The sequence below is a fragment of the Remersonia thermophila genome, chromosome 4 (genome assembly GCF_042764415.1).
Source record: "Remersonia thermophila strain ATCC 22073 chromosome 4, whole genome shotgun sequence".
Taxonomy (NCBI): Eukaryota; Fungi; Ascomycota; class Sordariomycetes; order Sordariales; family Chaetomiaceae; genus Remersonia; species Remersonia thermophila.
In genome coordinates this window covers 736,313-763,427 of record NC_092220.1, presented here as the reverse complement: position 1 = coordinate 763,427, position 27,115 = coordinate 736,313, and the positions used below count along the sequence as shown (strand labels likewise).

The 27,115-nt window shown below is 59.8% G+C and overlaps 9 protein-coding genes across 9 annotated transcripts; 2 read left to right on the top strand and 7 right to left on the bottom strand.

The window, feature by feature from the left end:
• Window positions 1-734: 734 nt before the first annotated feature.
• VTJ83DRAFT_4317 (uncharacterized protein) lies at window positions 735-2,112 on the bottom strand (the record flags this gene model as incomplete). The annotated part of the gene is made up of 2 exons (XM_071010793.1): window positions 735-1,420; window positions 1,494-2,112. 2 exons carry the CDS (start codon window positions 2,110-2,112, stop codon window positions 735-737), a joined length of 1,305 nt encoding a protein of 434 aa, XP_070865767.1.
• A 1,048-nt stretch (window positions 2,113-3,160) lies between these two features.
• VTJ83DRAFT_4316 (uncharacterized protein) lies at window positions 3,161-5,149 on the top strand (the record flags this gene model as incomplete). Its single annotated transcript, XM_071010792.1, has 1 exon — window positions 3,161-5,149. The coding sequence occupies one exon, from the start codon at window positions 3,161-3,163 to the stop codon at window positions 5,147-5,149; it is 1,989 nt and encodes a 662-aa protein (XP_070865766.1).
• A 1,274-nt stretch (window positions 5,150-6,423) lies between these two features.
• On the bottom strand, window positions 6,424-7,800 carry VTJ83DRAFT_4315 (uncharacterized protein; the record flags this gene model as incomplete). The annotated part of the gene is made up of 1 exon (XM_071010791.1): window positions 6,424-7,800. The coding sequence occupies one exon, from the start codon at window positions 7,798-7,800 to the stop codon at window positions 6,424-6,426; it is 1,377 nt and encodes a 458-aa protein (XP_070865765.1).
• A 1,230-nt stretch (window positions 7,801-9,030) lies between these two features.
• VTJ83DRAFT_4314 (uncharacterized protein) lies at window positions 9,031-10,033 on the bottom strand (the record flags this gene model as incomplete). The annotated part of the gene is made up of 3 exons (XM_071010790.1): window positions 9,031-9,113; window positions 9,182-9,824; window positions 9,983-10,033. The coding sequence occupies 3 exons, from the start codon at window positions 10,031-10,033 to the stop codon at window positions 9,031-9,033; spliced, it is 777 nt and encodes a 258-aa protein (XP_070865764.1).
• A 564-nt stretch (window positions 10,034-10,597) lies between these two features.
• On the bottom strand, window positions 10,598-11,996 carry VTJ83DRAFT_4313 (uncharacterized protein; the record flags this gene model as incomplete). Its single annotated transcript, XM_071010789.1, has 3 exons — window positions 10,598-10,963; window positions 11,071-11,856; window positions 11,964-11,996. The coding sequence occupies 3 exons, from the start codon at window positions 11,994-11,996 to the stop codon at window positions 10,598-10,600; spliced, it is 1,185 nt and encodes a 394-aa protein (XP_070865763.1).
• Window positions 11,997-13,190: 1,194 nt separating this feature from the next.
• VTJ83DRAFT_4312 (uncharacterized protein) lies at window positions 13,191-14,589 on the bottom strand (the record flags this gene model as incomplete). The annotated part of the gene is made up of 4 exons (XM_071010788.1): window positions 13,191-13,511; window positions 13,580-13,819; window positions 13,887-14,181; window positions 14,360-14,589. 4 exons carry the CDS (start codon window positions 14,587-14,589, stop codon window positions 13,191-13,193), a joined length of 1,086 nt encoding a protein of 361 aa, XP_070865762.1.
• Window positions 14,590-16,568: 1,979 nt separating this feature from the next.
• On the bottom strand, window positions 16,569-18,809 carry VTJ83DRAFT_4311 (uncharacterized protein; the record flags this gene model as incomplete). The annotated part of the gene is made up of 6 exons (XM_071010787.1): window positions 16,569-16,649; window positions 16,706-17,688; window positions 17,751-17,862; window positions 17,913-18,073; window positions 18,124-18,314; window positions 18,379-18,809. The coding sequence occupies 6 exons, from the start codon at window positions 18,807-18,809 to the stop codon at window positions 16,569-16,571; spliced, it is 1,959 nt and encodes a 652-aa protein (XP_070865761.1).
• Window positions 18,810-19,789: 980 nt separating this feature from the next.
• VTJ83DRAFT_4310 (uncharacterized protein) lies at window positions 19,790-22,362 on the top strand (the record flags this gene model as incomplete). The annotated part of the gene is made up of 2 exons (XM_071010786.1): window positions 19,790-20,568; window positions 20,664-22,362. The coding sequence occupies 2 exons, from the start codon at window positions 19,790-19,792 to the stop codon at window positions 22,360-22,362; spliced, it is 2,478 nt and encodes an 825-aa protein (XP_070865760.1).
• A 722-nt stretch (window positions 22,363-23,084) lies between these two features.
• VTJ83DRAFT_4309 (uncharacterized protein) lies at window positions 23,085-26,629 on the bottom strand (the record flags this gene model as incomplete). The annotated part of the gene is made up of 2 exons (XM_071010784.1): window positions 23,085-26,100; window positions 26,469-26,629. 2 exons carry the CDS (start codon window positions 26,627-26,629, stop codon window positions 23,085-23,087), a joined length of 3,177 nt encoding a protein of 1,058 aa, XP_070865759.1.
• Window positions 26,630-27,115: the final 486 nt, after the last annotated feature.

Sequence of the window (27,115 nt, the reverse complement as noted above, 5' to 3'; positions counted from 1 at the left end):
GATCTTTCGGGGACAGAAAGGGGGGAGGGGGGCCGGCGCCGCTGACGGAACGACGCTTCGACCGAAACGGGAACCGAGAAGAAAAGTTCCCAGACACAAACCTCATCACAGCCTCGGATCGATCAGGTCGATTACAGCACAGACACACACACACAGACACACATGCGCACAGAGGGAGAGAGGAAGGGAGATATATATGTAGGTAGATATGTAGTCGGCGGGGAACACGGCATCTGGCGCACACCAAACCCGAACCGGCCCAGAAGGAAAACAACGGCAGCAGAGGGGAGGGCCCGATTTTAGCGCTCATGGATGATCCACCGTCACGGTAAAGTTATCACAAAGATCTACCCTCAACCCCACCAGCAACGGTGCAGTGGTTCTAGTAATCATGAATTCTCTGATTGGCACGGCTCACAGCAAAACCTTCTCAAAGTTCCGTCTGCGAGTGTGGGGGTCGCAGACCATGTTGCTCGCGAACGGGAAACCCAAGGAGAGTGGAAGCTTCAAGCGTCGCGACCGGGCAGAGATTTTCTTCACCACCAAACATGCTCGAGACCATCCCCTCGAGTTGTCAGGAAAAACAAACAGCCAATAGCTCCTATCCCGCCGATACGCTCCCAAGTGGCATCACAATCTCTCAGAATACACATGTCAACCGACCATGGAACGAAAAACCCTCCCGATTGAAAAGCCCCGCCTCCGATCTGCAACCCTACCATGAAAGTCGCTCCTCACAAGTCCGGGTCATCCTTAGCGCCCGGCTGAAGGGCGACAATGTTCCCCGTGTCCCACAATTGGCATAGCGCATCTCTTGCCAGGTTCACCGGCAGGGCCAGCGACAGAGCGTTCCAGAGCCACTGGCTCCGATCGTTAAGCGGGACCTGCTCCAGCACCACAACGGGGCCGTTTTCCCCGCGGTTCGGGTCGTGACTGGCCAGGAGCACAATGTGCTGGATCACGGCGAAGGCGTACAGCGTAGGCGCTTGGGGGCGCCGACGGCCCGGCGACAAGAGCATCCTGGCCTGCCTTGCGTCTTCCTGCTGCTGCAGCGAGTCCCGCCACCGCTGGCCGAGCTGGCGCAGCCGGCGCTCAACGTCGCGCGAGACGGCGCGGGTGAAGCGCTGGACGCGCCGGTCCTCGGCGAACTGGTCATCATAGTCGCCGGAGCTGTCGTCCGGGGAGGAAAGGTCGCTCCCGGACGGCGCGGGTGCCGCATCCATGAACTCGGGCGGATAGGACCGCACAAGCATGTTCAGCAGCGATTTGTGCTTGTCGATGCCGGCGTCCCGCAGCGCCCATTGGATGTAGCCGCGCAGGGTCTTGACAACCGTCGGGGCGATCTTGGATTCGTAGCCGATTTCTTCATAGTCGGTCACTGTCTGGGACAGGTAGAAGAGGGATTCGAGGGCCTTGGCAGCTGTTCAACATGACCGGCCGGTCAGCATCGCGAAGGGATATACAAGCCCGGGCATGGATTTCGCGGCGCTTACCGGCCACCTCGTTCCCATACGCATGAATTGCCACCCCCTTCCTACTGTTCTTGGGCGTGAAGAGATCATCCAGATGGGGCTGGGTGACCCCCCACATCTTGAAGCTCACACGCCACCACGACGGCAATATCGGGTGCAAGCCGCGCATGTAGATGAGCTTGTGCAGCTTGCGCTGGTCGGCGTTCCAGTTCTCCATGCCCTCGAGGCCCGCGGCTTTGGCGTTGTACTCCTCGAGGGCGGCGGGGATGTCGCCGTACGAGTCCCAATTGTCGCTCATGTCGTCGACATATTCGTCCTTGGCAACCACGCGCGCCCCTGCCCGCTGCGCCTGGACCAGCCTATGCCTCCAGGGCATGTTGGGCGGCGGTGGGAGCACGCCGGCCGGGAGGGCTAGGTTGTCGCCATCGCGGCTCCCGACCGAGGTGTGGTTGGGGCTGTCGGGGAGAGCCGAGTCTTCGCTGTTGGTATCCTCGTCGGCGTCCGGCATGTCTAGGTCTTCCACATCCTGACCGGCGGCGGGCGAGCAGGAGGGTGGCTCTGTTGTCGGGTCCGTCAGAGGGGTGTTGGCGGCTTGCATTGTCTTTCGCCTCTGGCCCAGTGGGATCGTCATGTACTCCATGGCGAAAGCCCGTAAATGGAATCCAAGCTGGGGAGACGACGCTGGTCCAGAGGGGCGGTGGGGGTGTTATCGTCGTTGTTGAAGCTGTGGTTGGCTGGCAGTTCGGGAAGAAGATTAGCTTGCTGGACGACCGGTATGGACAAGTCCAAGTCTGACGCAATCCAATTTGCGTCGGGAACAATACTCCGAGTTGAGAGCAGTTTGGGGCAGGTGTCACATCCGCGACTTCTCCTTTGTCGTTGTGATGCCGGACTCGGGAACAATGGCAGGGTGGTCCGGATCAGGACAAGTTCATGTTCATGAATTCAAAGACAAAGAAAAAAAAAAGAGATGATTCAGATGCCAGTAATGTGTACCAGAACGGACTTTGCTGTTTCCGGCGGCCACGACATCATGGATGCTGATGCACACCGATGTATGCACCAACCCAACCCAAGGGCCAAACTGGCGAATGAAGGCGAAACAGCAGAGCGGATTGGGCCCCAGATGGAGGAGCCTTGTAAGCCGTCTCAGAAGCTTTCATTCCGGGTGTCAAGCATTAAGGCCTTGAAAGACCTGCACCAACAGACGAGCGATTGTCACGACGGTTTACTGGGCATAGAAACGTTTCAAGCCCCATGTCCAGTGATTCCATGAGGCCGGGGCGAGGGCCAAGCTGGGCCCCGACCCTGTACCGACAGCACGTACCACGCAGAAGAACGATGAGGTTGCGATGACAAGGTTTGCAGGCTCGGAGATGTGGGGTTCGGCATCCAAAAAGAAGGTGTCCCACTGCCCCACTGCCCCACTCGGCACAAGGCTGGTAGGTAGGTAGGTACTGCGTAGGTTCCCATTTCCTGGCAGTGGGTCGAAGGAAATCCCTGTCGCCTCCCCAAGCCTCAGCTCTTTTGGGAGTGCTCAGCGTGCTCTTTTGGGGGAGTGGTGACTTTTTTTTCGCTCCTGCTTCACAACACCATTTCCCCGACACCGCGACGCCAACGCGACTCCATCCACCTCCCCCCTCATCATCCGTTTGCTCCCCCTACGCGACGCGCCACGACGACCCAGCATGGCGGCAACAGATTTTAGTCGGCTAACCGTGGTCGAGCTGCGCCAGGAGCTAAAGAAACGGAATCTGTCGCAGGCCGGCAAAAAAGCAGATCTGGTGGATCGATTGGTCGCGTTTGAAAACGAACACGCCGACCAAGACCAGAGCTTAGAGCCCCGCGATGAAGCCGTCGAAGACCAAGGCGACACCGACGACCAGGCTCCCAACCAGAGCGCCGACGAGAATAACAATGCCCCTGCTGGTGCGCTCGACGAACCAAAGATCGACCAAGAGGGGAACGACGCGTTGGCCAGGAGTAACGAGCAAGTGAAGACCGACGACGCCGCACCCGCCGACCAACTTCCCACCGAACCTGCAGAAGATCATCCCATGGACGACAATGCAATTCCCGCATCCGAAATCGTGGGCGACGCCGCCGGTCGCAAGCGTCGTTCACGCAGCCCGCCCCCGGAGAACGGCCTTTCCAGAAAGCGGGCTCGCGCTGACAACCCGTCAAATGACAGCGACCATTCAGAGTCGCGCGAACCTGCCCTGTCCGCCGCCAACGCTCGTCAAGCCACCAGTCAGCTGGCTTCTGACGCGCAACCGTCCTCTCACGACGAACCGATGCCGCAGGCAACCGCCGCGTCACACGACGAAGCAGAGGAAGACATGGCCTCCAAGGCCCGCACCCAAAATGGCAGGGCCGACGACGACGAACATCGCACCCGCGAACCCACCTCGCCATCTCGTGAACGGCACGTCGACCGCGATGAGCCAATGGTCGACTACGACCGAGATGTTTCACCCGCCCAGCACCCCGCCACTCCGGCCCTGTACATCAAGAACTTCATGCGGCCGCTGCGGGAGAACCAGCTGCGAGATTACCTGGTCGACCTCGCCGCGCTTCCCGGAGCTGCTCCGGATCCCGCCTGCATCGTCGATTTCCACCTGGATCAGATCCGCACCCACGCCTTGGTGAGGTTCACCTCTACCTCGGCGGCCTCGCGCGTGCGATCAACCCTGCATGGGACCGTCTGGCCGAACGAGCGCAACAGGAAGGAGCTCTGGGTCGACTTCATCCCCGAGGACAAGGTGGCGGAGTGGATTGAGCAGGAGCTGGCCGAAGGCGGCCGCGGATCCTCGGCTCGCTGGGAAGTCTTCTACGAACCCGACGAGAACGGCGAAATTGTCGCCAGGCTGGTAAACGTCGAGGCGGAGCCCGTGCGCCGCAACTCGACCCGCCAGCCTGCTATGCCACCGCCTCCCGCCCCGACCGCACCTGCCGCGCGCGGCGCCCCTTCCGGCGTCGAGGGAGCGCCTCTAGGCCCTCGCGGCCGCGGCACGAACCACTACCGCCAGCCACCACCAGGTCCGGCCGCCGACGACTTCGAGCGCGAGCGCGAACGTGAGCGTGAGCGCGAGCCCGATCGCAGCGACCGCCCCGACCGCCCCGAGCGCGTCCCCCGCAGCCGTGATAGGTTCCGCAGCAATGCCGGAGAACCTCGTACGACCCGTGCCCACCCGCCTCTCCACTACCGCCCGGTGTCGGAAGAAGTCGCCCAGCGCCGCCTCGCCAACATCCTTGCCCACGTCACCAAGGACCGCCGCCGCGACCTGGGCAGACCGGACGAGATCAACCGCTACACCTTTGAAAACGGCGAAGACTTTGTCGACCGCGGCAAGGAGGCGTTTGTCGGCATCCGCCCGCCGCACCGCGAGCGCGAGCGCCGCAGGTTGGGTGTCGGTCGCGGACCGGGCGGGAACAATCGTGGTGGTGGTACGCCGGGCCGGAGGTCACCCTCGCCGCCGCCGCCGCCGCCGCCGCGCAGGGGCCGTGGGGGCGATGATGAGGGATACGATCGGTACCGGGCCAGGGAGGATGACCATCGTTACCGCGACGAGGCGCCGCGCTCACGCCTCGACGGCCAGCCGCTGCCCACGTTTTCTGGGGGCGGTGGCGGCCGCCGGTCCGGACGCCGCGGAGGGGGACGGCGAGACCGGTTTTAAACGCCTCTGGTCTGGCTCTAATCCCTGGATGAGTGATGGGAGGTATCCGCTACCCTGCTTCGACATGAGAGCTCCGGAGGGGTTTGAGGATGTTTGGATGGGCGAGATGCTTCCACGCGTCAGGCTGGCTGCCTCATTCTTCTCTCTGCGTGGGACGTTCTTTTGCCATCCTCCTTGGGTTTCCCTGTGGGGACGTCATAACTATTCTGGCACAGCACATCGGACGGGCAGGCACGCGGGCGGGCGGGCAGGACGCAGGACGCAGGCCGGAATCGACGGCGTGGAAGGCAAAAAACCGGAAAACGAAGGAAAAAAAAAAAAAGAAAGAAAACGCCGCCCCCTCTTTTTTGCGGCCGCGTTTTGGGGGAGTTACTTAATAGACGAAGAAGATGAGACCCTCGCCGGTACAGCCCGTGCCTGCTGCGGCGTACAAGGGGTGGACAGGGGGGGATGAAGGGCACGGCCGGGTTCCCCGGACGGATCATTGGCTGCTCCTGGGGAAGAGGATCGGACAGACGGATGAGAGGGAGGGGGGGGGGGGGATGATGATCATGATAGATGGACGTGTTTCCCCGACGGTGCCTGGGAGATGCAAGAAGAGACAGCATGAGGACCCAACCGAGGTGAGCTGTCGGGAACCTAGTATGTGTACAGCAAAAGGGCTGGTCGTGTTTGATTTCCTCTGGGCTCTGACAAGAAAAGGCGGAAACGAGGGCGACATGAACATAGTGTGGAGCTACCCACTTTATGTATGGATACCTGTTCATACCCATCTTGGGATTTCTTTCGCGGGCTAGTGATGATATGGGATCACTTGTGCAATCGACCCCCCTTTGCTGTGCCTGGCTACCTCATTGGCATGAGTGTGACATGTCGAATGTCCTTTATGCAGCATGATCATGCTGATATCTGTATAGTACTTCACACGAGATGCAGGTATGAGGGCAAAGTTTGGAGGACAGCAGGCATGCCGTGGAATTTTGGACGGGAATGCGATCCAGACACTTCCAAGGGTCAAATACGAGAGCAGGGCCAAGAAAAAAATGCAAGCAGGTCAGTTGTCAGAACCTATTATCTGATCCAGCAAGGCAAGCAGATTATTCCTAAGAGGTTTAAATTTCACCCAAGATGCCTCCGCAGAACTCCTGGAACAGCGCACCGTTGCCCTAGCAAAATTGCAAGCAAGAAATCCCCAACGCAAGCCCTATAACTACCTAGAACCGTCTACAAAAGCATGCAAATCTACGTCCTCTCCACGCCCACAACGATGCCCATCAAACGTGGGCAGTCAGAGGCGAGGGCTCCACGCCGACACGCTCCTTGCTGAGAATGTCAATCATGAGCTGCGAGGGCCTGTTGTCGCGGTAGACCTTGGCGCTGCTCTTGTACATGGCCACGTTCTCGAGGTACTTGTCGAAGAGGTAGGCGCTGTCCATGGGCCCGCCCTTGGCCTCCGGGTGGAACTGGGTCGAGAAGATAGGCCTCGTCTTGTGGATCATGCCCTCGTTGCTGCCGTCGTTGAGGTTGACGAAGTACTCCTTGAATTCGCTGGGCAGAGTGCTGGCGTCGACAGCATAGCCGTGGTTCTGGCTGGTGATGTGGCACTGGCCCGTGGTAAGGTCCAGGGCGGGGATGTTGTGGGCACGGTTGCCGTACTTGAGCTTGATGGTCCGGGCACCGACGGCGAGGGCCAGCAGCTGGTGGCCGAGGCAGATGCCCATGATGGGCACAGACGAGGTCTCCATGAGGCGGCTCAGGTTGTAGACGGTCTCCTGGCAGTGGGTCGGGTCGCCGGGGCCGTTGGAGATGAAGATGCCATCAAAGTTGTCGGCAACCTTGTGGATCGGGTAGTTGTAGGGGAACACGGTGACGGAGGCACCGCGGCTGACCAGGCTGCGGAGGATGTTCTCCTTGACGCCGCAGTCGATCAGGCCAATGTGGAAGGTGGCCTTGGGGTTGTTCACGACGAAGGGCGCCTTGGTGCTGACGCGCTTGACCAGGTTGATGGCGCCGGGGTCGATGTAGCCCTCGTCCTCGTCGGCATCGTACTCATCACCGATGGTGATCCTGGCGAGCGAGGAGCCCTGCTCGCGCAGGTACGTGACAATGGCGCGGGTATCGACGCCCGAGATGGCGGGCACGCCCTCGCGGGCGCACCACTCGCCCAGGCTCTCGACGGCGGTCCAATGGCTGTACTTCTCGGCCACGTCGGCAACGACGACGCCGGCACACTGGATGTGCGGCGACTCAAAGTACTTGAGCAGGTTGTACTCGTCGCGCTCGTTGGACGGCACGCCGTAGTTGCCGATCAGCGGCTGGGTGAAGACCAGGATCTGGCCGCGGTACGAGGGGTCCGTCATGGACTCGGGGTAGCCCACGAGCGACGTGGTGAAGACGGCCTCGCCCGAGATGTTGGAGTTGGCGCCGAAGGCGGTGCCGTGGAACACGGGGCCGTCCCGGATGGTAAACGTGGCATCCACGCCAGAGGCGGGAGCCGTGGCCCTCGTGTTCTTGACGGGCATGGCGCGGCCCTTGCTTCCATCCACGGCGAGCCTGCTGGCCAGGCGGACCTGGCGCGAGAGGCTGAGTGGGGCCCTGCGGGCGGCATGCCCCAGGGTGGTCGGGAGGCGGGCGGCGATGGAGGAGAACATCTCGGTCCGTGGGCGGTGGTTAAGTGCGCAGAGGCAAGGAAATGAGACTCGGATATAAAACTAGAGGGGCCTTAAGCTGCCAGGGCTTTCCAGAGATGGTCTAAGAGTGCGGTTAGTGGGGTGGGCGGAAAGGCCAGGGCCGATGAGAGGGTTGGGTTGGGCGAACCTGAGAAGTAGTCCTAAGGCGCCAGCACATTAGCACCGATCCACGTAGAGCACCTGCTGTCCCACGAGAATAGAAAAGGGGAAAGAGCAAAAAGAAGCAAGGTAAACAAGCCAATGGGTCCGGGGAAGAGAAAAAAAAAAAAACCGATAGCCATGCCAACCCAGGCAGCCGGAATCGGCAGGGGGTTTGACAGCGGACACCCAGAGGGCCTGCGGTGGTGGGGTCGAGATGGCAGCCAGGCACACGAGTTGGAACGTACCTGAGAAGTAAAGATCGAGATGCGACCTTTCATCAGCGCGGTTTTGAAGAGAGTCAACTCAGAAGCAGGTTGAGGGAGCCGTCAATGCGGTCCGGAAATCAGGGGTTGCTGTGCGTTTGGCAGAGCTGTGTAGCAGGAGTCCGCTGTCAAGCGATGTTGGAGGCTGAGGAGCTGCAGTGGTGACTCGGGAGCAAAATCGACAAAAAGGGCGGGACAGGTCAGAGAAATCTGGAGAAAAAAAAAATGAGTCGCCTTTGCCGGACCGGGCCCCACCCGATTTTTACTGCGTACAGGTAGGGGGGCGCCCCAATTGACTTGGGCGCCATTGGTCAGGGCCCGCAGGGCCGAACAGGGCCGAACAGGGCAGAGGCCGAAAAGCGGGAGATGGAGGGGCAGCGGACGACACCATGCTGAATCGGGCCAGGTCGGCACCTCCATTCAGCCCCTCAAACCCTTTTTTTCATGCTTGGTTGCTTGCGGCTTCGGACGTGCCCGAGCCTGCGGTGACGGAGCCCACACCTGCGCCCCCCGATCTGATAACTAACGGCCGAGTCAAGGATATGTGGGTTTGTTGCCCTTCAGGCTCGGATTCCTTTATCATTTTTACTTCACCATTGGTAAAAGATGACCACAGCATGAGCTGCATCCTGGCATGGGTTTGCACGAAGATCGAAGCTGCATCTGGAACGGTTCATTTTCACGTGCACTCGCGGGAGGAGGAGGAGGAGGAGGAGGAGGACGTCCCGGGGAGGTTGACTTTATTCGAAACAATGCAGCATTGGTGAATTGTACACGACGCCTGCGTTTAGATGGCGCCGAGCTCCTTGAGCTTGGAAATGAGGCCATCCACATCCTCGACCTTGCCGCCGCCTTGCCTCGCCGGTGGTTCTGCAAAAGGAGCATACGTGTTAGCCTGGCGTCCCTCTCCCCCTCTCCGCGTATCCGGAGGCACGTACCCGTCACCTTGAGCACCTTGAGCCGCTTGTCGTTGGTGATGCCAAAGTCCGCCAGCGTCTTCTTCTCCAGCGGCTTCTTCTTGGCCTTCATGATGTTGGGCAGGCTGGCGTAGCGGGGCTCGTTGAGGCGCAGGTCGGTCGTGATGACCATGGGCAGCTTGGCCCGGAGCGTCTCCACACCGCCGTCGACCTCGCGCGTGACCGTGACGGTGTCGCCCTCCCCAAACTCGACCTTGCTCGCCTGCGTCGCCTGCGGCCAGCCCAGCAGGCCGGCGAGCATCTGGCCCGTCTGTCCCGCGTCGTCGTCGATGCTCTGCTTGCCGAGGATGACGAGGTTGCTGCGCTCGCGCTCGGCCGCCGCCTTGAGCAGCTTGGCCACCGTCAGGGGCTCCAGGTCCTCGCCCTCCTTGACGTCGACGTGGATGGCGCGGTCCGCCCCCATGGCCATGGCCGTGCGCAGCACGTCCTGCGCCTTGGCCGGCCCCGCGCTCAGCACGCAAATGTCCTCGACGCCGCCCGGGGCCGACTTCTTCTCGCGGATCCGCACGCTCTCCTCCACCGAGAGCTCGTCGAACGGGTTCATGCTGTGCTTGACGCCCGCCGTCTCGACGCCCGTCTGCGCCTTGTTGACGCGCGGCTTGACCTGCAAGTTCCGGGCGTCAGCGACTTGTTGTTATCGTCGGCGGCCATGACGGCCGCTTGGTGGCGTCAACGGAGGGAGAGGTGATGGGGCCGAATCGCTGCCGTGTCGGCCTGCCGCGGCGGCCTTCTCGTCTGTCCCGTTGAGCCGGGCGCACTCACCGCATAGTCAATCACCCGCTTGACGGGCACCAGTATCCGTAGCGCTGACATGGCGGGGTCTGATAGAGCGATGGCGGGGAGGATAGAGGCCGAAGAGAACGATGCAAGAAACGGCCAGTCGGTCGTGTCGCAAATCCGCTGGCCAAGCTTGTCTAGCTATCCCGGCTAGTGCCGATGCCAACCTCGGCCAAGCGGTGGATAGGGATCAGCACCGGCTCACCACCGTATCCCTAACCCTCGCCGTCCCACCTCTCTCAGGGTTCAGGGGGGGGGGGGGCAACAACGGTCCATGCTCTCTGCCTCTGCAGACAAACACAGAGGGAGGGGGGGGGGGGGGGGGGTAGTACCATGCATGTCCTGCGTAGTGTATTACCGGCAGTGAAACGAGTTCAAACATCTCGCGATACCAACTCGCCATGCGATTCAGAAAACCCCCCGATCCAGACAGAGCACGACACAACAACTCTAGGCCCCAAATACTCATGCCCTCTCTACCGAAACCTGACCCCTGCCCGTGACAATAACAGCGCTCTCAACGAACTACCTGACCCTGCACAACCGTATCACCACACGCACCAAACCTGCTCCGGTCTAACAACACCGACCACCGCCCGTTCACCAATCATCCCACTCATCCTTCTCCCTTCCTCCCGCCTGGCCCCCCGGCGCCCCGGAACTCGCACCCCCCGCCCGACTGCTCGCCCCCTTCCCCATGGCCGACGTGCCTATTGAGCTGCCCGTCTTCTTGCGCTGGTCGGCCGCCGCGGCCAAATCGTCCCAAAAGGCTCTCCGGCTCTCGTCAAAGTTGCTTCCGCCGCCGCCGGTGCTGACGGAGCGGTACCCGCTGCCCGGCGGCCCTTCGACGAAGCGGGTGAACCCTTCCTGCGCGGTGCGGGCGCCGGCCTGGGCCGTGCGTGCGGCGGTGGCGGCGGCGGTGGCAGCGGCGGTACGGGCTTGGGCCGCGAAGTCGGATTCGGAGATCTGCGTGAGGAACAGGGCGTCAGCTTCCGGTGCTTGGCCGTTCGCCGGGCGACTGCAGAAGAGGGGGAGGACGTTGGAAGAGGGGAAGGACGGGGAACAAAACGCACCTGCTTCGCGGTAGGCTGAATGAACCCTTCGTTGACCGTCTTGGCCGTCTTCGTCACCGTCGACGCAAACCACCCAAATCCCTTGGCAAGCGCCCCAACAGGGTCTTTGGACAAATCCTCCAGGCCCGGCAGCGCCGTCTCGTCCCTCTGCGCCCGCGGCGCCGAGTTGCCGAACCCCTGGTACCGCCCGCCCTGGCTCGGCGGGAGGTCATCGGGCCGTTGCGCGTTGCGCTCGCCCAGCTTGGAAAAGTAATCCACATCCACCTTGATCTTCCCGCCCTGTTGTTGTTGCTGCTGCTGCTGCTGTGGCGTTGCGGTCCCACTCAGCGGCGTCCCCGACCTCGACGCCGTCCCGGCCCGCCGCTCCTGCTGCTGCTGCTGTTGCTGCTGCTGCTGCCTCTTCGCCTTGGCCTCTCCGGGGACATACTCCCGCCCCTCGACCTTGGCGGCCAACCTCTCCTTCCACTCCTCGCCGACCTCCCCGCTGTACCTCTCGGCAATGGTCGCATCCTCCCAAGTCAGCCCTCGTGCCTTGGTGTCTTCGTGTTCCTCAAAAAACCGGCGCCAGTTCTCGTTCCCGCCCAAGCGCATGCGCTCAATCTCGGCCGCCTTGAAGGCGTCCATGGAAATGGAGCGGACAAACGAGATGTGCACGCCGAGCCCCCGGTGGACGCCGGCGCAGGTGAGGCAGATGAAGATGCCGAACTTCGGGGACGCCCATTGCGGGGAGGGCGCGCCGCAGTCGCAGCAGAGGTTGTTCTTGGACTCGGATTGGATCGCGACGAGCTATAGGACACGGGAACGAGGGCGCGTCAGCAAGCAGCTCGTTCACGCCATTATCGCAAAGCAAGGTCGTGCTCAGAGAGGGGGCAAAGAATGCGCTGCCGACGTACTTTGGCCCGAGTCTCGGGATCGACTTCCCACATGGCTTTGGATGCCATCTTTGCGCCGGTAGCGTGTCCCGGATGGCTGTCAAACGACGAAACGACCCGAGATGGACGACGTCAACTCGAGGCGAGTCGAGTTCGTCGAGACGAAGACGGACGCTAGAGCGGAGAGCAGGCGCTCGGCGGGCGGGTCGCTTTCAATGGATGGACGACGCTTGGACGATAATGACGCGCAAGCTGTGCTTTGCGTTGGCTGAGAGTCTGTGAGGTTCAGCCGTCGACCATTCGAGTCGCAACGTTACAATCCCCCATGTGACCACGGGTTGGGCCACTTGTTGTTCCGTTTGCCAAACGAACAGGTCGCGGGCGCTTTGGGGAAATCAAGGGGGACAAGTTGGTTGGATTCTGGGCCCTCAGGTTGGCGGGGCCGCATCAGAGCTCGGCAAGGGTCCGAGGAGCTCCCTACCTACCTAGGGGGACAAGGGTCTGGGCTCTGACGTTCGAGATCTGAGACGGAAGTCCCCACATGTCATCTCGAACAAGCCACCCGCCCACCACCACAAACGCCCAACCCAAGACAGGCAGACGTACCACACGTGAGGTACGCAGACGCACGTGCGCGCGCACACACACACACACAAAAGACCACAAGCAGGAAAAAATAAATATTGACCAGTCATTCTGCCAAGCGTGCATCGCATTGTCAAATCGCCGTGCCGTTGCCCGACCCCAACTTCCTGCTCAAAGCCTACGGAGAAGACACCGCCTTGGAGACTACATGGATGGATGATGATGATGAACCGCAAGCGCCCAGGCCCAGCAGCAAAATCAAAGAAAAAAATTAGGACGTGAGTCGTGAGAAAAAAAAATATTAGAGGATAGCTTCTGCATGAGAACCGGCGAGACATGGATAAAGCGCTCCCAAACTCTACCCACCACCGTGTTGCCGTTTAAGAAGCGCCATGTGCCAAAAACCCAGGACGCCACGAGAACCCATCCCGCCACCCACTCATGAGATGGCCTTCGTGAAATATCCCGTCTAGCCCTTGGCAACTGGAATAAAAACTACCATCCACCCATTCCCAGTCGTTAAGAGATGCGCCTTTCATAACATAAAGTAGTACATGAGAACATGGACCTTGCCGAAAAGAAGCGAAGCGAAGAGGTGGTGCAACGACATCTTGATTGATGAATGCTGCATGCATGCTCTCTTCAAACCGAGTGGAGCATCATCTAAGCGGTGGCAGCGGGAGCCTCAGCCTGCTGAGTGCCGTTGGCGGTCTGGTCAGCCTCGGGGGCCTGGACGTTGTCGTCCGTCTTGTCCGGGCTGTCGATGGCGACCTTGACGGCGATCTCGCGGCCCTCGATCACCTTGCCGTTCATCTCGGCGACCGCCTTTTGCTGGAGCTCCTCCGACGCCAGCGTGACGAAGCCGAAGCCACGGCCCTTGCGGGGCTCGCCGCGGGCCTGCAGCTTCTTGATCATAAAGCGGGGAATGGGCCGGAGGGCGATCTTGGCGGACAGGGGCTGGTAGGCGGTGAACAGCTCCTTGAGCTAAGCGGGAATTAGCACACCACATGTTACGTCGCAACAGGACAGAATGCGTTGGGCGCTCGACGAACCTTGTCCTCGGTCAGGTCATACGGGAGGTTAGCGACCATGACCTTGGTCTTGGACGGAATGCCGTCGGCCGGGGGGCCACGCTCCCGGCGCTCCCGAGGACGCTGGGGCTTGCTGGGCTTGGCTTCCTTGTTGTCGGCGCCGGCCTCGTTCGTAACGTCCTTGAGGGCCTCGGGCTGGGCCGTGTCGGCGGCAGGAGCGGCGCCCTCGGCGGGAGCGGCGCCCTCCTCCTTCTTCTCGTCCTACAGGCCCCAACGTCAGCATGCAACCAGAACAACGCGACGGCACCGTTCAACGGGAGCAACCTACACCGCTGCCGCGGCCACTACGGGCGCGGCCGCCGCGGCCACGTCCAGCCCGGCCACGGCCACGGGTGGACTGACGACGGCGGGTACCCTCGGCACCACCCTCAGCATTGGCACCCTCGGCCTTGTCATTCGACTCGGGCTTGCGAGCGAGCTGGACCGACACCTTGCGCTCGAGAATCTCCTTGCCGGAGAGCTCGGCGATGGCGCGCTCAGCCTCGCTGGGGGTCGAGAGGTCGACAAAGGCATACCCGACAGGGCGGTCGGTGCGAGGGTTCTTTGGGATTGACACGGACTCGCTGGAGGCCCCGACAAAAAAAAAAAAAGGCGACGTGGTTAGCTCTAGGCCCCCAAGAAGGGAATCGAACGTCATGGAAGGCAGGGGTGGCGGTGAAGGGGACGACGGACGGCGTGCGGCATCGGAGGGGGTTTCTCCATGACGAGCCAAAACGAAGGCCGAGCGAGGCGGAAACTTACACAAGGTAGCCCTTGAAGAAGTCCTTCAACTCCCCCTCGGTTGTCGCATAAGCCAGGTTGCCGATGTACAGGCGGCGACCTTCGGCGGCGCTGGCAAGGACGGCATCGTTGTTGGCCGGCTTGTCATCGGTCTTGCCAGAGATCGAGGTGTTGGCCAGAGCGTTGGTAACGTCAGTGACAGCAGCAGGGGTGCTGGCGTCAGCAACTTTCTCCACGGTGTTGGCGGACATTTTGGAATGGTTGGTGTTGGAGTCGGTCACGGAAAGGTGTTGACGTGTGGCGTTGGGGAACTCGTTCGTGCGGATGGCGAAGAAAACACCAAGCGGGAGAGTTTCGAACGGACGAGCTTGAATTGAACTCTGGTGAGGGGGAGTGGTAACAGGGTAGCTGCGTGCCCTAGAGAAGATTGACTGGTGGTGAGAGGCTGAAGGAAGCTGTTTGGATCGATCCTTGAAAGTTGACGTGGAGAGGGAAGAAGGGGGGAGAAGAAAGTGGGTTGAGGCGGGCCAGCAGGCCGGATCCTCAAATAATTTTTTTGGGCCTGGCACCGTTCGGGCATTTCAGACGGCCTGGCGGGGAGGCGTCGCGCCAGCCTGGTTCAGCCAGCTTGGGGTGGCTCAAGGATTGGGCAGTCGCCTCCTGGACGCCGGGCGTGCTGATTGGGTGGGGAAGGGGGGGCCAGGGGGCAGAAGGGAAAGTGTCACAAGCTGTCCGTGTTATTTGCCAATGCCGGGCCAGGTCATCGACGGTTGAAACGACGCCGACCCCCGACCTCCAGTGCATGAAACAACCACTGGCGAGCTGCCATGGAGTATCCAAGGGGCAGCATGGTGTATAGTACATGATGGCATGTTGGTTGACGTTGACATTCTGGGGCTTCTGCTGACCGCCACTACATACCTGGCCTCTCGTTTGTTGCGTGCCTGAACCTTGTCGATGGCTGTCGATGCCCGACGGGCCCCGGTTTCTCGGCGTAGTTATGTAAAAAGGTGCCTCGCCAGCAGATGCTAGCTGGGGCTGGCCGAGGAAATGGCAAATGGAGGTTGCCTGATGGAGGGTTTCTTGGATGCGGGTGATTGAGCCTGCTTGAAGCTTCCACGAAAGTCCTGCTGCCGGCCTGGGCACGCCTGGTACTGGACCTTATGGATGGTACCAGGTAGGTAGAGTTGCTCGTCTCAGATGGGGAAGTTGCTGCAGAGCTGTGGACGTTGGTAGAAAGGAACAAAGACCTTTGGATGCAGGTTTCCTTAGGTTCTATCCTGAAGGGCGTGTTTCATTCACGACGCTGTGACGCTTGGCTTAGGTTTTGAGCCTCAGGCAGGTATGAGAAGGTTTCTGAGCAAGCCGGGGATGGGCAGGCAATGGAGCCCCGGAGACGGTGGGCCCGAGATGGATGCCAACAAAGCGGTAACGAAGTTACAAGCTGATGGATCGCCTTTACAGAGTCGGGTCCCTGGTGGGTTGCGCCGAGTCAACCAACCTACCTTCGCGGACATCATCCCACCTCCCCAAGTTGCCACACTTCGCCGGCGTTCCGAGTCGCTGCGGGTGTGTAACACCAGGAAACGAGTGCATGGCTTGGAAGGCAAGGTTGCATGGCGAAACGCAGCTGACTGGTCTGGCGGCCACCGCATCAGCTCCCATCTGTGAATCGACGGCATGGCCTCAGCCTCGGTTCATGCAATATCCAGACGTGATGTAGCTCCAAACCAAGCCTCCAGCATGGACAGGTCTGGATTCCATGTAACCATCTCATTTTGCTGTCTTTCCATCTAGCTCGCTGCCGTGACACAAATCCTTAAAACACGGCACAGCCCGACCTCGATCTGACTGCTCCGGTACCAACAAGCCTCGATGGCAGCCATCTTATTGTAGAAGCATACTTCTCCAGGAGACAGTCGGTTCATTCATGGTCTGCAGTCACGGGTTACTGTCTTGTCCGCACCCCCTGAGCCTGCCTTAGCTGCCAGACACGACACACCAACAACTCATTGAGCACCAAGCGTATATACTCCCTGTTTGCTTCTCCCCAATTCGGGCTCACTCCCATGCGTGGTAAGTCATCTCCTTCTGGCACGGCGGTCCATGGGCGCTTGAATCCTGGTCAACACGAAAATCCTACGTTTCTGTGCCGATCAACAGTTGAACTACGTCTACTATGTCCCTCTACCTTCACACACAAAACATCTTCCCATCAGACGCTCCCTCCTTAGCTCTTCTCCTTATCCTCCTTCAGCGACACTATGCGGTTCAGCACAATCTTGTCGTCGGTGGTATCCGAGTCCATGGCCTGTCGACACCGATTAGCATTGTGTACCCATCACCCCAAAGGACAAGACCACTTACAAAGTACCCCACGCGCATGCCCTGGAAGCGCACCGACTCCGGCCCGCCCTTGCCCAACTTGTCCTCGCCCGCTGCCTCGGGCCAGGGGGCCCGAGCCCGCACCTCATCAAAGCCCGACTCGATGACCGCATTCGGGAAGATGATCTCGCTGTCCGGGTTGATGTCGTTGAGGTACCCGCCCTCGGCGTTGTTCGGGTTCTCCGACTTGAACAGCGGGTTGTACACGCGCACCTCGCACTTCTTGCTGCCGGCGCCCTCTCCCGCCGCGACCCACTGGATGAAGGTCTTTGGCTTTTTCGTCTCGCGGTCAAAGACGGCGCGGATCTCCGTGACCTTCCCCGTGGCCTCGTCCTTGGTGAAGCTGGTCGCCTTGATGGGGAAAGGTGCCTGCAGCAGACCGACCGTCTTTCCGGGTGCAAGGCGGAAGTAGTCTTTGCTATCCACCTCGCGGAAGTCGGAGCGGTCGATGTAGACCGTCTTGGTGAACTTGACCTTGTGGTCGCCCATGGCGGGGTTCTTGGGGGAGAAGGGCACCGTGAGCTCGGTGCCGTTGTGCTCGTCGGCGTCTTCGATGACGACAGGGACCGGGTCGAGGACGAGCATCAGCCGCGGCACGGTGCGCTCGAGGTACCGGCGAATGGTCTGCTCGAAGCGCGTGTACTGGATGATGCTGTTGGAGGTGGTGACGCCGAGCTCGTTGACGAACTCAAGGATGGCGCCTGGCGGCACGCCTCGCCGGCGGACGGCGATGAGAGTGTGGAGACGCGGGTCATCCCAGCCGCGCACGTATTGCTTGTCGACCAGCTCCTTGAGCTTGCGTTTGGAGAGGACCGAGCCGGAAATGCTCAGCCTCCCGTACTCCCTCTGCATGGGCTGGTATTCGACGAGCTGCTGATTCAGCCATTCGTACGACACGCGGCTGAGCACGAATTCGGTCGTGCACAGGGAGTGCGTGATGCCCTCGAAGCTATCGCACAGGCAGTCTGCAGGCCAAGACTCGTTAGCAGTTCTTTCCCGTCGTTCGGTCGCGTGCTCTCATACGTACGGGTGAAGTCGTAGGTCGGATAGATCTTCCACTTGTCGCCGGTCCGGTGGTGGGGTTTGTCGAGGACGCGGTACGCAGCGAGATCCCACATTTGGGGATTGCCATCGGTAATCTGGAGAGCGTCAGCGCCAGGAACACAATGGCGCGGAGGCAACGACATACATCCTGCTTCATGCGCAGGAAGGCTTCCCTAGGCTTGTACTTTCCATCGCGCATGTCGCGGAACTTCTGGAGGTTTTCCTCCACCGACTGCTCGGCGTGCTTACACCGGTAGCGGGGGCTTGTCCCCTTTTCGCCGCCGCGCTGCAGCTTGATCTCGTCGTCTGAGCCCTGTTAGCGCCCGTCCTCGACTCCATGTCTTGTTGAGACCTACCCCCGCAGTGGCAGACGTAGGCCTTCTCGAGAGTGATGAGCTTCTCGGCCAGCTCGTAGAGTCGGTCAAAGTGGTCGCTCGAGTAGGTGATCTTGTATGGTTCGAACCCCAGCCAGCGCACCATCTCTTCGATGGCAGTAAAGTAAACCTCCTCCTCGGCCTCGGGATTGGTGTCGTCGTACCGCAGGTAGCTGTGGCTGGGTCAGCGTCGCCCGGGGCAGGAAAGAGGCATGCGTATCCCGTGGAACGACGTACCACTTGCCGCCGTGGTGCCGGGCAAAGCCAAAGTTGACGGCGATGGCCTTGGCGTGGCCAATGTGAAGGAAGCCGTTGGGCTCGGGGGGGAAACGGGTGAAGACGGGCTTGACTGGGCGCTCGTTGTACACGTCGTTCAGGAAGCCCTGCTTGAACATGGCGTCGGGATCGATGGGAGCCTCGTCGGTCTTCTCCTTGGGCTTCTTCGGGGCGGCGGCGTCCTGGGCAGGCTTGGGCGTGCTGGCGCCGCTGGCCTCCTTGTTCTTCTCCTTGGCCGCCTTCTTCGCACGCTTTGCGAGGCGCTTCTTGAGCTCCCCCTTAGACACCCACTCGCCCGTCTCCTCGTCGAGCTGCAGCTTCGCGCCGCTCTCGCCCGTCGGGGCCTCGCTGATCTGCATCTTGGCCGTGGCCTCAGCGACCTCGCCCGCCATGTTGACTACGTTCGAGGGTTTGTTGGAGAGAAGCAGAAGGAGCTGGAAATGCGGTGCGCCGAGCGAGTCGACGGCAAGAGTTGCAACTATGAAGACAAATCAGAGTAGCGGAGGGTGAGTCACCTGCCACTGCCACACCAGCTGAGGAGCGAGTCGGTGAGAATGCTTCGAGATGGGTAATGTTTCGCCGCCGCGATCGATGAGTCAAAGCTCAGGGCCTGTCCCGCTCTATCGTGGTCCCAGCAGACGAATGCCGTGTTGAATCAGAAAGCAGATTTATAGCGGGGCATCCCGAGGGGCGCAGGGGAAGGAGGGGTGTGTTTGTGTTTGGGTGGCCGCAGATCATGTAGGGTGAAGCGATAAGATAAGAAAATGGCGGGGCAATTTTCCGATAACGATGCGGTTGCGGTCCGCTGCCCTCCCACGTCTCCTGGGTATGTACACAGTACGAACCTACACTTACTTAGGACCTGGGATCCGGTGATCTGGTGATCGATCTCGAGTCGGTCCATTCCCCCTTTCAAGCTTCTTCCTCGCCAACCCGAGGTGCTTTTCTCCCTCCCTCATTGTCACAACCATACCTACCGTCCGATGATTCTTTGGCTCACAATGTGCCGAGTCCTCTTTGATGACCAGATGAAGCAACGGCAGCCGGTTGGATGACAATGATTGACCTCCGCCGCTTTCGCCATGTTTCCTTTGACTCGTGATGTTTCTCTTCTTGGGTGCGGCCGCATCCGTTCCAGTAACAATGGCCATCTATTCTCGACCGAGCATGGCTCTTCTTTACATGCTCGAAGCTAAGACGATGGCCAATTCCTCCGCCGTTGAAGCACTGCGACTCTCCTGTTCGTCGAGACCTCGCTCTTGGATCTCAGTCCCGTCTCCAACTCGAATCCATATCACGGGTCCCTCGATTGCTCCAAGGTCTTCGGCACGGCCATTACCGCATCGCGTCTTCACGTTGGAGCACAAGCACAATGTCACACGACGCCGGCCCATTGGGACACTCGAGCACAGGTGGTCAACCCAACCCATCCAAACCATCTGCGCAGGCCGCGCCCCCTCCCCCAGCGGGACCCCGCGTTCTGCAAGCAGAGGAGATTCCCACACTCTCTGACCTCTATTCTCGCGGTGACCTCCCCCCTGCGCCTAACGGCTATGCGGTCCCCGATACCATTTTTGGTCCCAATGTTGGCATGCACGCTTTCGCCCCGTCACAAAACCTCAACAGCCGTGTCTCCGTCATTGTCCATGACATTACCCTCTTGAAGGTCGACGCGATCGTCAACGCTGCCAACCAGCACCTGGCGGCTGGAGGCGGGGTTTGCGGCGCGATATTCCAAGGCGCGGGCCGACTGGCACTTCAGAACGCATGCTACCGGGCACTCGCACAGCTGGGCTGGGGCGTCTGCCCGGTAGGGAAGGCGGTTACTACGCCCGCTTTCAACCTGCCATGCAATTACATCATTCACGCCGTCGGCCCCAAGTACGACGACAAACATGGACACGCAGATTACGAGTATCTTTTGCAGATGTGTTACCACCACGCTCTTCGTCAAGCTTGGACAAAGGGTTGCCGCACCGTCGCATTTCCCTGCATCAGCACGCAAATCTACAAATACCCCCTCCGGGACGCGACGTATGCCGCCATTGCTGCCGTGCGCCGTTTTCTCGCGGGCAAGATGGGAGGATCCATGAAGGTTATTTTTGTCCTCTTTGAGCACAACCATATAGCTCCGTACTTTGAATTTCTCCCGTATGTGTGCTCCTCTGTTTCCCGCCCAACCCTTCGCAACGCCAAACCACACCCGTTTGCTGACTGGACTGGCCGCCTTCTCCGTGCCGCACCAGAATCTACTTTCCTCCTACTCCCGAGGAGCACGGGGCTGGGGTCAAGGCAAATCCTTCGTGGAAAGATCGCAACCCCCCCAGCATTGCTTCTGCCCAAGGGACCAAGGGCGGGAAACCTGGTGCGGGCAATGGAACTGGCCATGGCGATGGGACTGGTGGCAACAAGGGAGCTGACAACAGAAGCAAGACTGGTGACTACCAGGGGGATGACAATGGAGGCAAGAAGGATGCGGCAGACAAAGGGGGGTCAAACAACCGCACCGGGTCAAACCGGTCGTTTGATCCGAATCGTGATTTGACGGACTACGTTTCCAGTACGCCCTCTCAACAGTCAGCACAAACGGGGTCCAAATCTACTCGGGAGCGACCGTCCACTCCGTCAACTACGAAGTTACCCCAACAGCAGCCTGGCCAGTCACCTACCCCGTCAACTGTGGAGAATCGCCGGAAGATGTTCAGTCCGCCGTTCCCATCACCAACAACCAACTCTCCTCAGAAACACCCCGTCCAGCCGTTCACTCCGATAGCTCTAGAAGATCTCCGGAAGATGTTCAGTCCGCCGTTCCCGTCGTCAACCACCAGCGTTTTTCAACAGAAGTCCAACCAACCTGCTAGCTTGTCGTCGTTCGATCCGGTTGCGAACTCGTCGTCGTTCGATCCGGTTGCGAACTCGTCGTCGTTCGATCCGGTTGCGAACTCGTCGTCTGATCCATTTGTTAGCTCGCCGTCTCACGTACCGTCTCAGTTCAATACCCGAATGCTGCTTGATATGAAACCGAATCAGCAGGGATCAAAGGACACCAAGAGCGAGGAGCTCAGCGACTTTGACAATGTAACAACTAACGCTAGTGATTTCGAATGCAGCTCTTCGGACGGGGAAGAGGAAGAGGACGACTACAAGCCAATAACACAGCAAGAGAAGGAAGAACTGCAAGAAGAAATCCAGAGTCTTCGCCCAGAAAAGTCCCCCTCTGCCAAGAGGGCCACCAACGAGGAGAGCCACGGGGACACGAGCCCCTATCGCGGCCGACTCAGGAAGTCAGAGCCCTCGTCGTCTTCGCCGGCACCCTCTAAACCTCAGCCGCCCCAGCAGCGGTTGCGCTTGAACCAGTTGTTGTTTGATCCGCTATCCCGGACGTCGTTCGATCCGTTCCAACATCAGCACACCGGACAGCAGCAACAGCAGCAACAGCAGCCATCGGCCGGACAGCTGCCCTTGAATCAGCCTTCCCAACGCCCGCTCCCACCAGATCCTCGCGGGCTGTTCAAGCCAGGCAAGTTCAGACCAGGCCACGACCCCTACACGTCCAACTACACCGAGTCTCCACCGACGCCGGAAGAGCATCGCGCAGCCGAGCAAGCACATGCCAGGTCCCTGGACGAAATACGCACCCAACGAGAAGCGCTCCGGAGGAGGGCGAGGCAACCACAGCGGGAGCAGCCCTTCGGGCCGCTGGGCGAGAGGAGGGCGCATTTCTTGCCCGGCTTTCGAGGGACTGGGGCTGGCCCTGCACACTGGGTCGGAGGATGGGACGCGTATGCTTCGCCCGCGCAGGGGACGGAGCATGACCAAGACCAAGGAACCGGAACGGGTGTCCATGGGAAGACTCATGGCACTGCTGGACAGGGGTGGATTTCGGGTGATCATGACGGGGAGGAAGAGCGGCCGGAGGACATGGCTGAGGAAGAAGGGATTTAGGATTGGTGACGATGGGGGCATGATGGAGGGTCAAGGTCTTTTCAGGGACTTGAAAACGAAACAAAACAAACGAATATATGTATATATATAAAAAGGAAGAAAAAAGGGGAAAACAAATCCTGATAGTAACATACATATATTTTTGGAACTATGTGTACGGGTTGATCTGGAACTCAACGTTACGACCTAAGGAGATGGGGATGCTGAAAATGCAAGCTGACTTGGTGTTGACCTTTTCCTAACCTCCCGTATAAAAGTAGGATATGGATCCTGTCACATCCCTGTTAGTTCACGTGCTAACTTACAACTTCCATCCTACCATCCATCACACTTCTTAACACGACATATAGACGACACGGCCTAGTCAATTCATCCAACAGACACAAGAGAGTGTGTGATCATGGTCTATTTTTTGCCCTCTTTATCAAACGCGGAGGTTCCTCCTCAGCTTCCGTGGTATCTTCCCTCCTTCTGTCCAGCCGGTAAGACGCGCCCTCAGATCTTCCCAATCAACCCAGGGTCTCCAGTCCTGGGCGATAGGAAGATCCAGCGCGCTACCAACCGCAGGAATCATCGCGCTCGTCTATCTGAAGGCATTAACCATTGTCCCAGCAACCAGAAACAGAAACATCATAACAACATGAAGCTCATTAAGGCCGCCATCCCATGAACATCGCGAAATCGAAAAAGGAAAGAAACTTTTGTGGACCCCAACGCGCTGTTTAGAAGTCATCCTCGTCGCTGAAGACCTCCTCACCACGCTTCCGGCGGGCCATGCGCTCCTTCTTCTTCTTGCGGAGCTCCGAGCTGGTGAGCTTGGCCTTCTTCTTGGTCGACTCGATCTTGTTGCCCATGGCATCGAACTTATCCTCCTCCTCACCATCGTCCTGCTTGAGACGAGGGCCGCTGCCCTGGCCCTGGACCCAGTTGTGGCCCGAGGGAGTCATGGTACCGTCCATGACGGCCCAGACTTCCTCAGTCAGGTCCTTGGTGAACTCCGAGGAGTGAGTAATGATGATCACACCACCCTCGAACTTCTTGAGGGCCTTGGACAGGGCACCGAGCGAGTCGCGATCGAGGTAGTTGGTAGGCTCATCGAGGACGATCAGGTGAGGACGCTGCCACGAGCAAGCGGCAAGGACGACCTTGACACGCTGACCACCAGAGAGACCGCGCATGCGCGAGTGCGAGACCAGTTCGGCGTCGAGGCCGAAGTTGGCGCAGTGGGCCTCGATCTCCTTGCGGACCAGAGGGCGGAACTGACCCGAGGCGAGGGCTTCCTTCATATCGATCTCGGCGACCAGCTTCTGGTGAGAAGCCAGGAGCTCGTTACGAGGCAGCCACTGGTTGTCGGCAGTCATCATGGGCACCCAGCGCTCGTTCTTCTGGCCGACGTTCTCGCCCAGGGCGAACGAGCACTCGTACTCGTACGAGTTCTTGAACTTCCTGCGGGAGTGGATGCCAATGACGCGGCGCTGAGTGCCATCGATCTTGAAGATCTTGTTCATGGCCTCCTCATCAGCCTCGGTGATGATCTTGTTGGCACGATCCATCGTCTCGCGATCCTCGCCAGTCTGGAAACGCCACTGGATGTACTCGGAGGGAGTCTTGTCCAGGTGGTTATCGATGTGGGCGAAGGCGTGCTGCTTGATGTAGGCGATACGGATGTTCTCGTGCTGGTAGATCTCACCGCTCGTGGGGATGAGCTCACCAGTGAGCACGTTGATGAGGGTAGACTTGCCGGCACCGTTGGGGCCGATGACGGCAATACGAGAGCCGAGCGAGCACTGGAAGGTGATGTCGCGGAGCTGAGGCTTCGAGGTGCCAGGGTACTGGAAGCTCATGTTGGTGGCACGCAGGATAGCCTTGGCCTTGGTCTTGACACCCTCAAGGAAACCGGGCTCGGGGAAGGTGAACTCGATCTCCGAGGCGCCGAGCTCGTAGTACGACTTGGCCGACGGCACGCGGCGGACGAACTCCTTGAGGTTGCCCTTGTAGCGCTTGAGCTTGAAGCGCTCGTAGTGGATGATGTGCTGGCAGACGTTGTCAAGGAAGCCGCTGTCGTGAGAGACGATGATGGACGTGCAGGGCGAGTTGATGAGGTAGTCCTCGAGCCACTTGACGTTCTGGACATCCAAGTGGTTGGTAGGCTCGTCGAGCAGCAGAATGTCGGGAGCCTCGAAGACGGCACGGCACAGGGCGAGCTTCATCTTCCAACCACCAGAGAGAGAGGTGATCTCGTTCTCAATCATGGTATCCGTGAAGCCGAACTCCTTGAGGCGCTTGACGACGTCCTCCTGGGTGGTGGTGACGCCAGCCTCGCTGAGCTTCTTCATGGTCCACTCGATGGTGGTCATCTCAGTGTCAGCGGAGTCGAGATCGTGCTCGACGAACACGGTCTTGACCTCGCTCTGCTTGGGGAAGCCCTCAACCTGCTCGTTGTTGATGGCGCGCATGAGGGTGGACTTGCCCGAACCGTTGGGACCGCAGAGACCGTAGCGCTGGCCACGCTTGAGGCGGAGTTTGGTCTGGTTGAGCAAGATCTTGGCACCGTAGGCAAGAGAGAAGGTGCAGTTGCAGAGGTCCTCGCCCTCCTCCTCGTCGTCCTCAGCCGCATCGGCCTCGGCGGCGCCCGGGACGGCACGCTTGCGGAGGGCCTCAACGACGGCCTCGGAGTCGGCATCGCCAACGGCGACGGTGATGTAGGGCTTGACGTTCTCGGCCCACGTAGGAGCATCGGCGGCCTTCTCATCAATGAGCTGGCCGGCAATGGCCGAGGCGTACTCGAGAACAGGGCCAAACTTCTCAATGGCGGAGGCGTGCTTGGGCGAGAGGACAGCCTTGAGGTGGCCCAGGACGGTGGCGATGTCGCCGTCATTGCGGACCTCGGGGATCTTGCCATCGACAACGTTGCCGACGCGGATCAAGGTGTCGAGAGCCTGCTTGGTCTTCTCGCGGGCCTCGGGGTCGGCAAGGTTGTCATAGTTCTTCTGCAGGCCAGGCATCATCTTGGGCAGGAAAGGAGCGACGATGTTCGGGTCGTCGACGAGCTTGCACATGTTGTCGACGATGACGGCCGACTTACGCTTGATGGCGGTGTCGCGCTCAGCCAGACCACGGTCGAGCAGAGGAACCATGAGGGCGAGGGTGGGCTCCTGGACCTCGGTGACGAAGGTGGTGGCACCCAGCAGGTGAACAGTCTCGGGGACGTTCTCAGGCTTGGCGATACACTTGATGAGCTCCGGGATGAAGCGCTCAATATCACGGTTGACAATGAGCTGGCAGACCTTCTCCATGGTCTTGTAGGCGCGGTCCTTGACCTCCTTCTTGGTATCCCACATGGCCTCAGAGACGACGGGGATCAGGTCGGGGACGCGGAGAGCGGTCTGAGTGGGGGCGGTGCGAATGATGGTGTCGATGAAGTCGAGCACCGTCATCTTCTCGGGCCACTTCTGGGCGTTGCGCAGCGAGTTGATGAGCGCCGGGAGGGTAGCCTTGACGGCATTGGGGTTGATGGCCTCGGCGATGGCCAGGGCAGCAGCAATGGCGGCATTCTTGACGGCAGTGATCTTGTCGCCGGCGCCGGCGAGGACGTCCGGGAGAAGGGCAACGAGGTAGGGCTCGACGTGAGCCGAAACCTCAGAGTGCTGAGCGATCGCCTGGATCGCCAGAAGAGCCTTCTCGCGGGCGGTGGCATCCTTCTTGCTGGCGAGCTGCTTCTTGAGAGCCTCGACGGTCCTGCGTTGCGGCGTCACATGTCAGCTTGCATTCCGAAGACGGCTGCATGAATGAGTTGGTTGCGGCGCCCTTGAAAAAAATTTGCCGAGACGCAAAAATAGATTGGCGGCTGCAGCACATGCCGCCGCCCAATCTAATTCCAGCGTTGCGAGGCCAAGACCGCCGCTGACAAGCTGCGGCGGCAAGGCGGACGCACAGGCGGGCTGGGGCTGGCAACGCATCCAAGAACTTCGCATGCGTTGCTGACCGCAATAAGAGCCGGCCGGCCTGCTTTTTTGCGGCGGGGTGGGAAGAGTGGGGGAAAGGAGTAGGGTAGGTCTTCTAAAAACGACCAAGGCGCGGGTGTGGGTTGGGGTATCGTCTCTTACTTGGTGGGAACGTCGTTGTCCTCGATGCGGCCGTTGATGAAGGAAGCAAGGGCGCCGGTCGACTCCTTGATAGCATCGGCCTCCTTGGAGATGGAGAGCTTCTGCATCAGCTGGTCAAGCACCTGAACGCTCTTGGCGTTCTCCTGAGCGGAGGCAGACATTATGGCTGATTTTTGGTGGTTTTTGGAAAGAAAAGGATGGCGGGTCCAAAGAGGCCGGAAAGTCTATCGAGAATCGTAAATCGGAACGAAACCCAATACTGCCGTCTATCCGGATGTGGCGAGCTGATCGCGAGTCTATCGGAGAGGTTGCGACAAGGCGAGCCCGTAGGATTTCGATGGAGGGTCGAAAAACCTACTCTATCTTGGCCCTTTTTCTAGAGAAAAAAGACTGAGTGGGGAGTTGTCCTGAAGGAATGGACAGCTGGTAAAGAAGGGAAATGGAGGGGAGGGAGGAGACCTGAGGAGGTAGAAGGGAAAAAGAAATTGAGAAAGTGTGGGAGGAGGGAGTGCTAGATATAAGGGAAAGGTTTCGCCCTTTGCCCACAGTCTTACACAGGCTCGAAGGAAAAAAAACCCCCAAAGCAAGAACTGCATGCGCCCCACCACGGCGTCGAAACAATGGAGGGGCAACGCGGCACCAAAAAC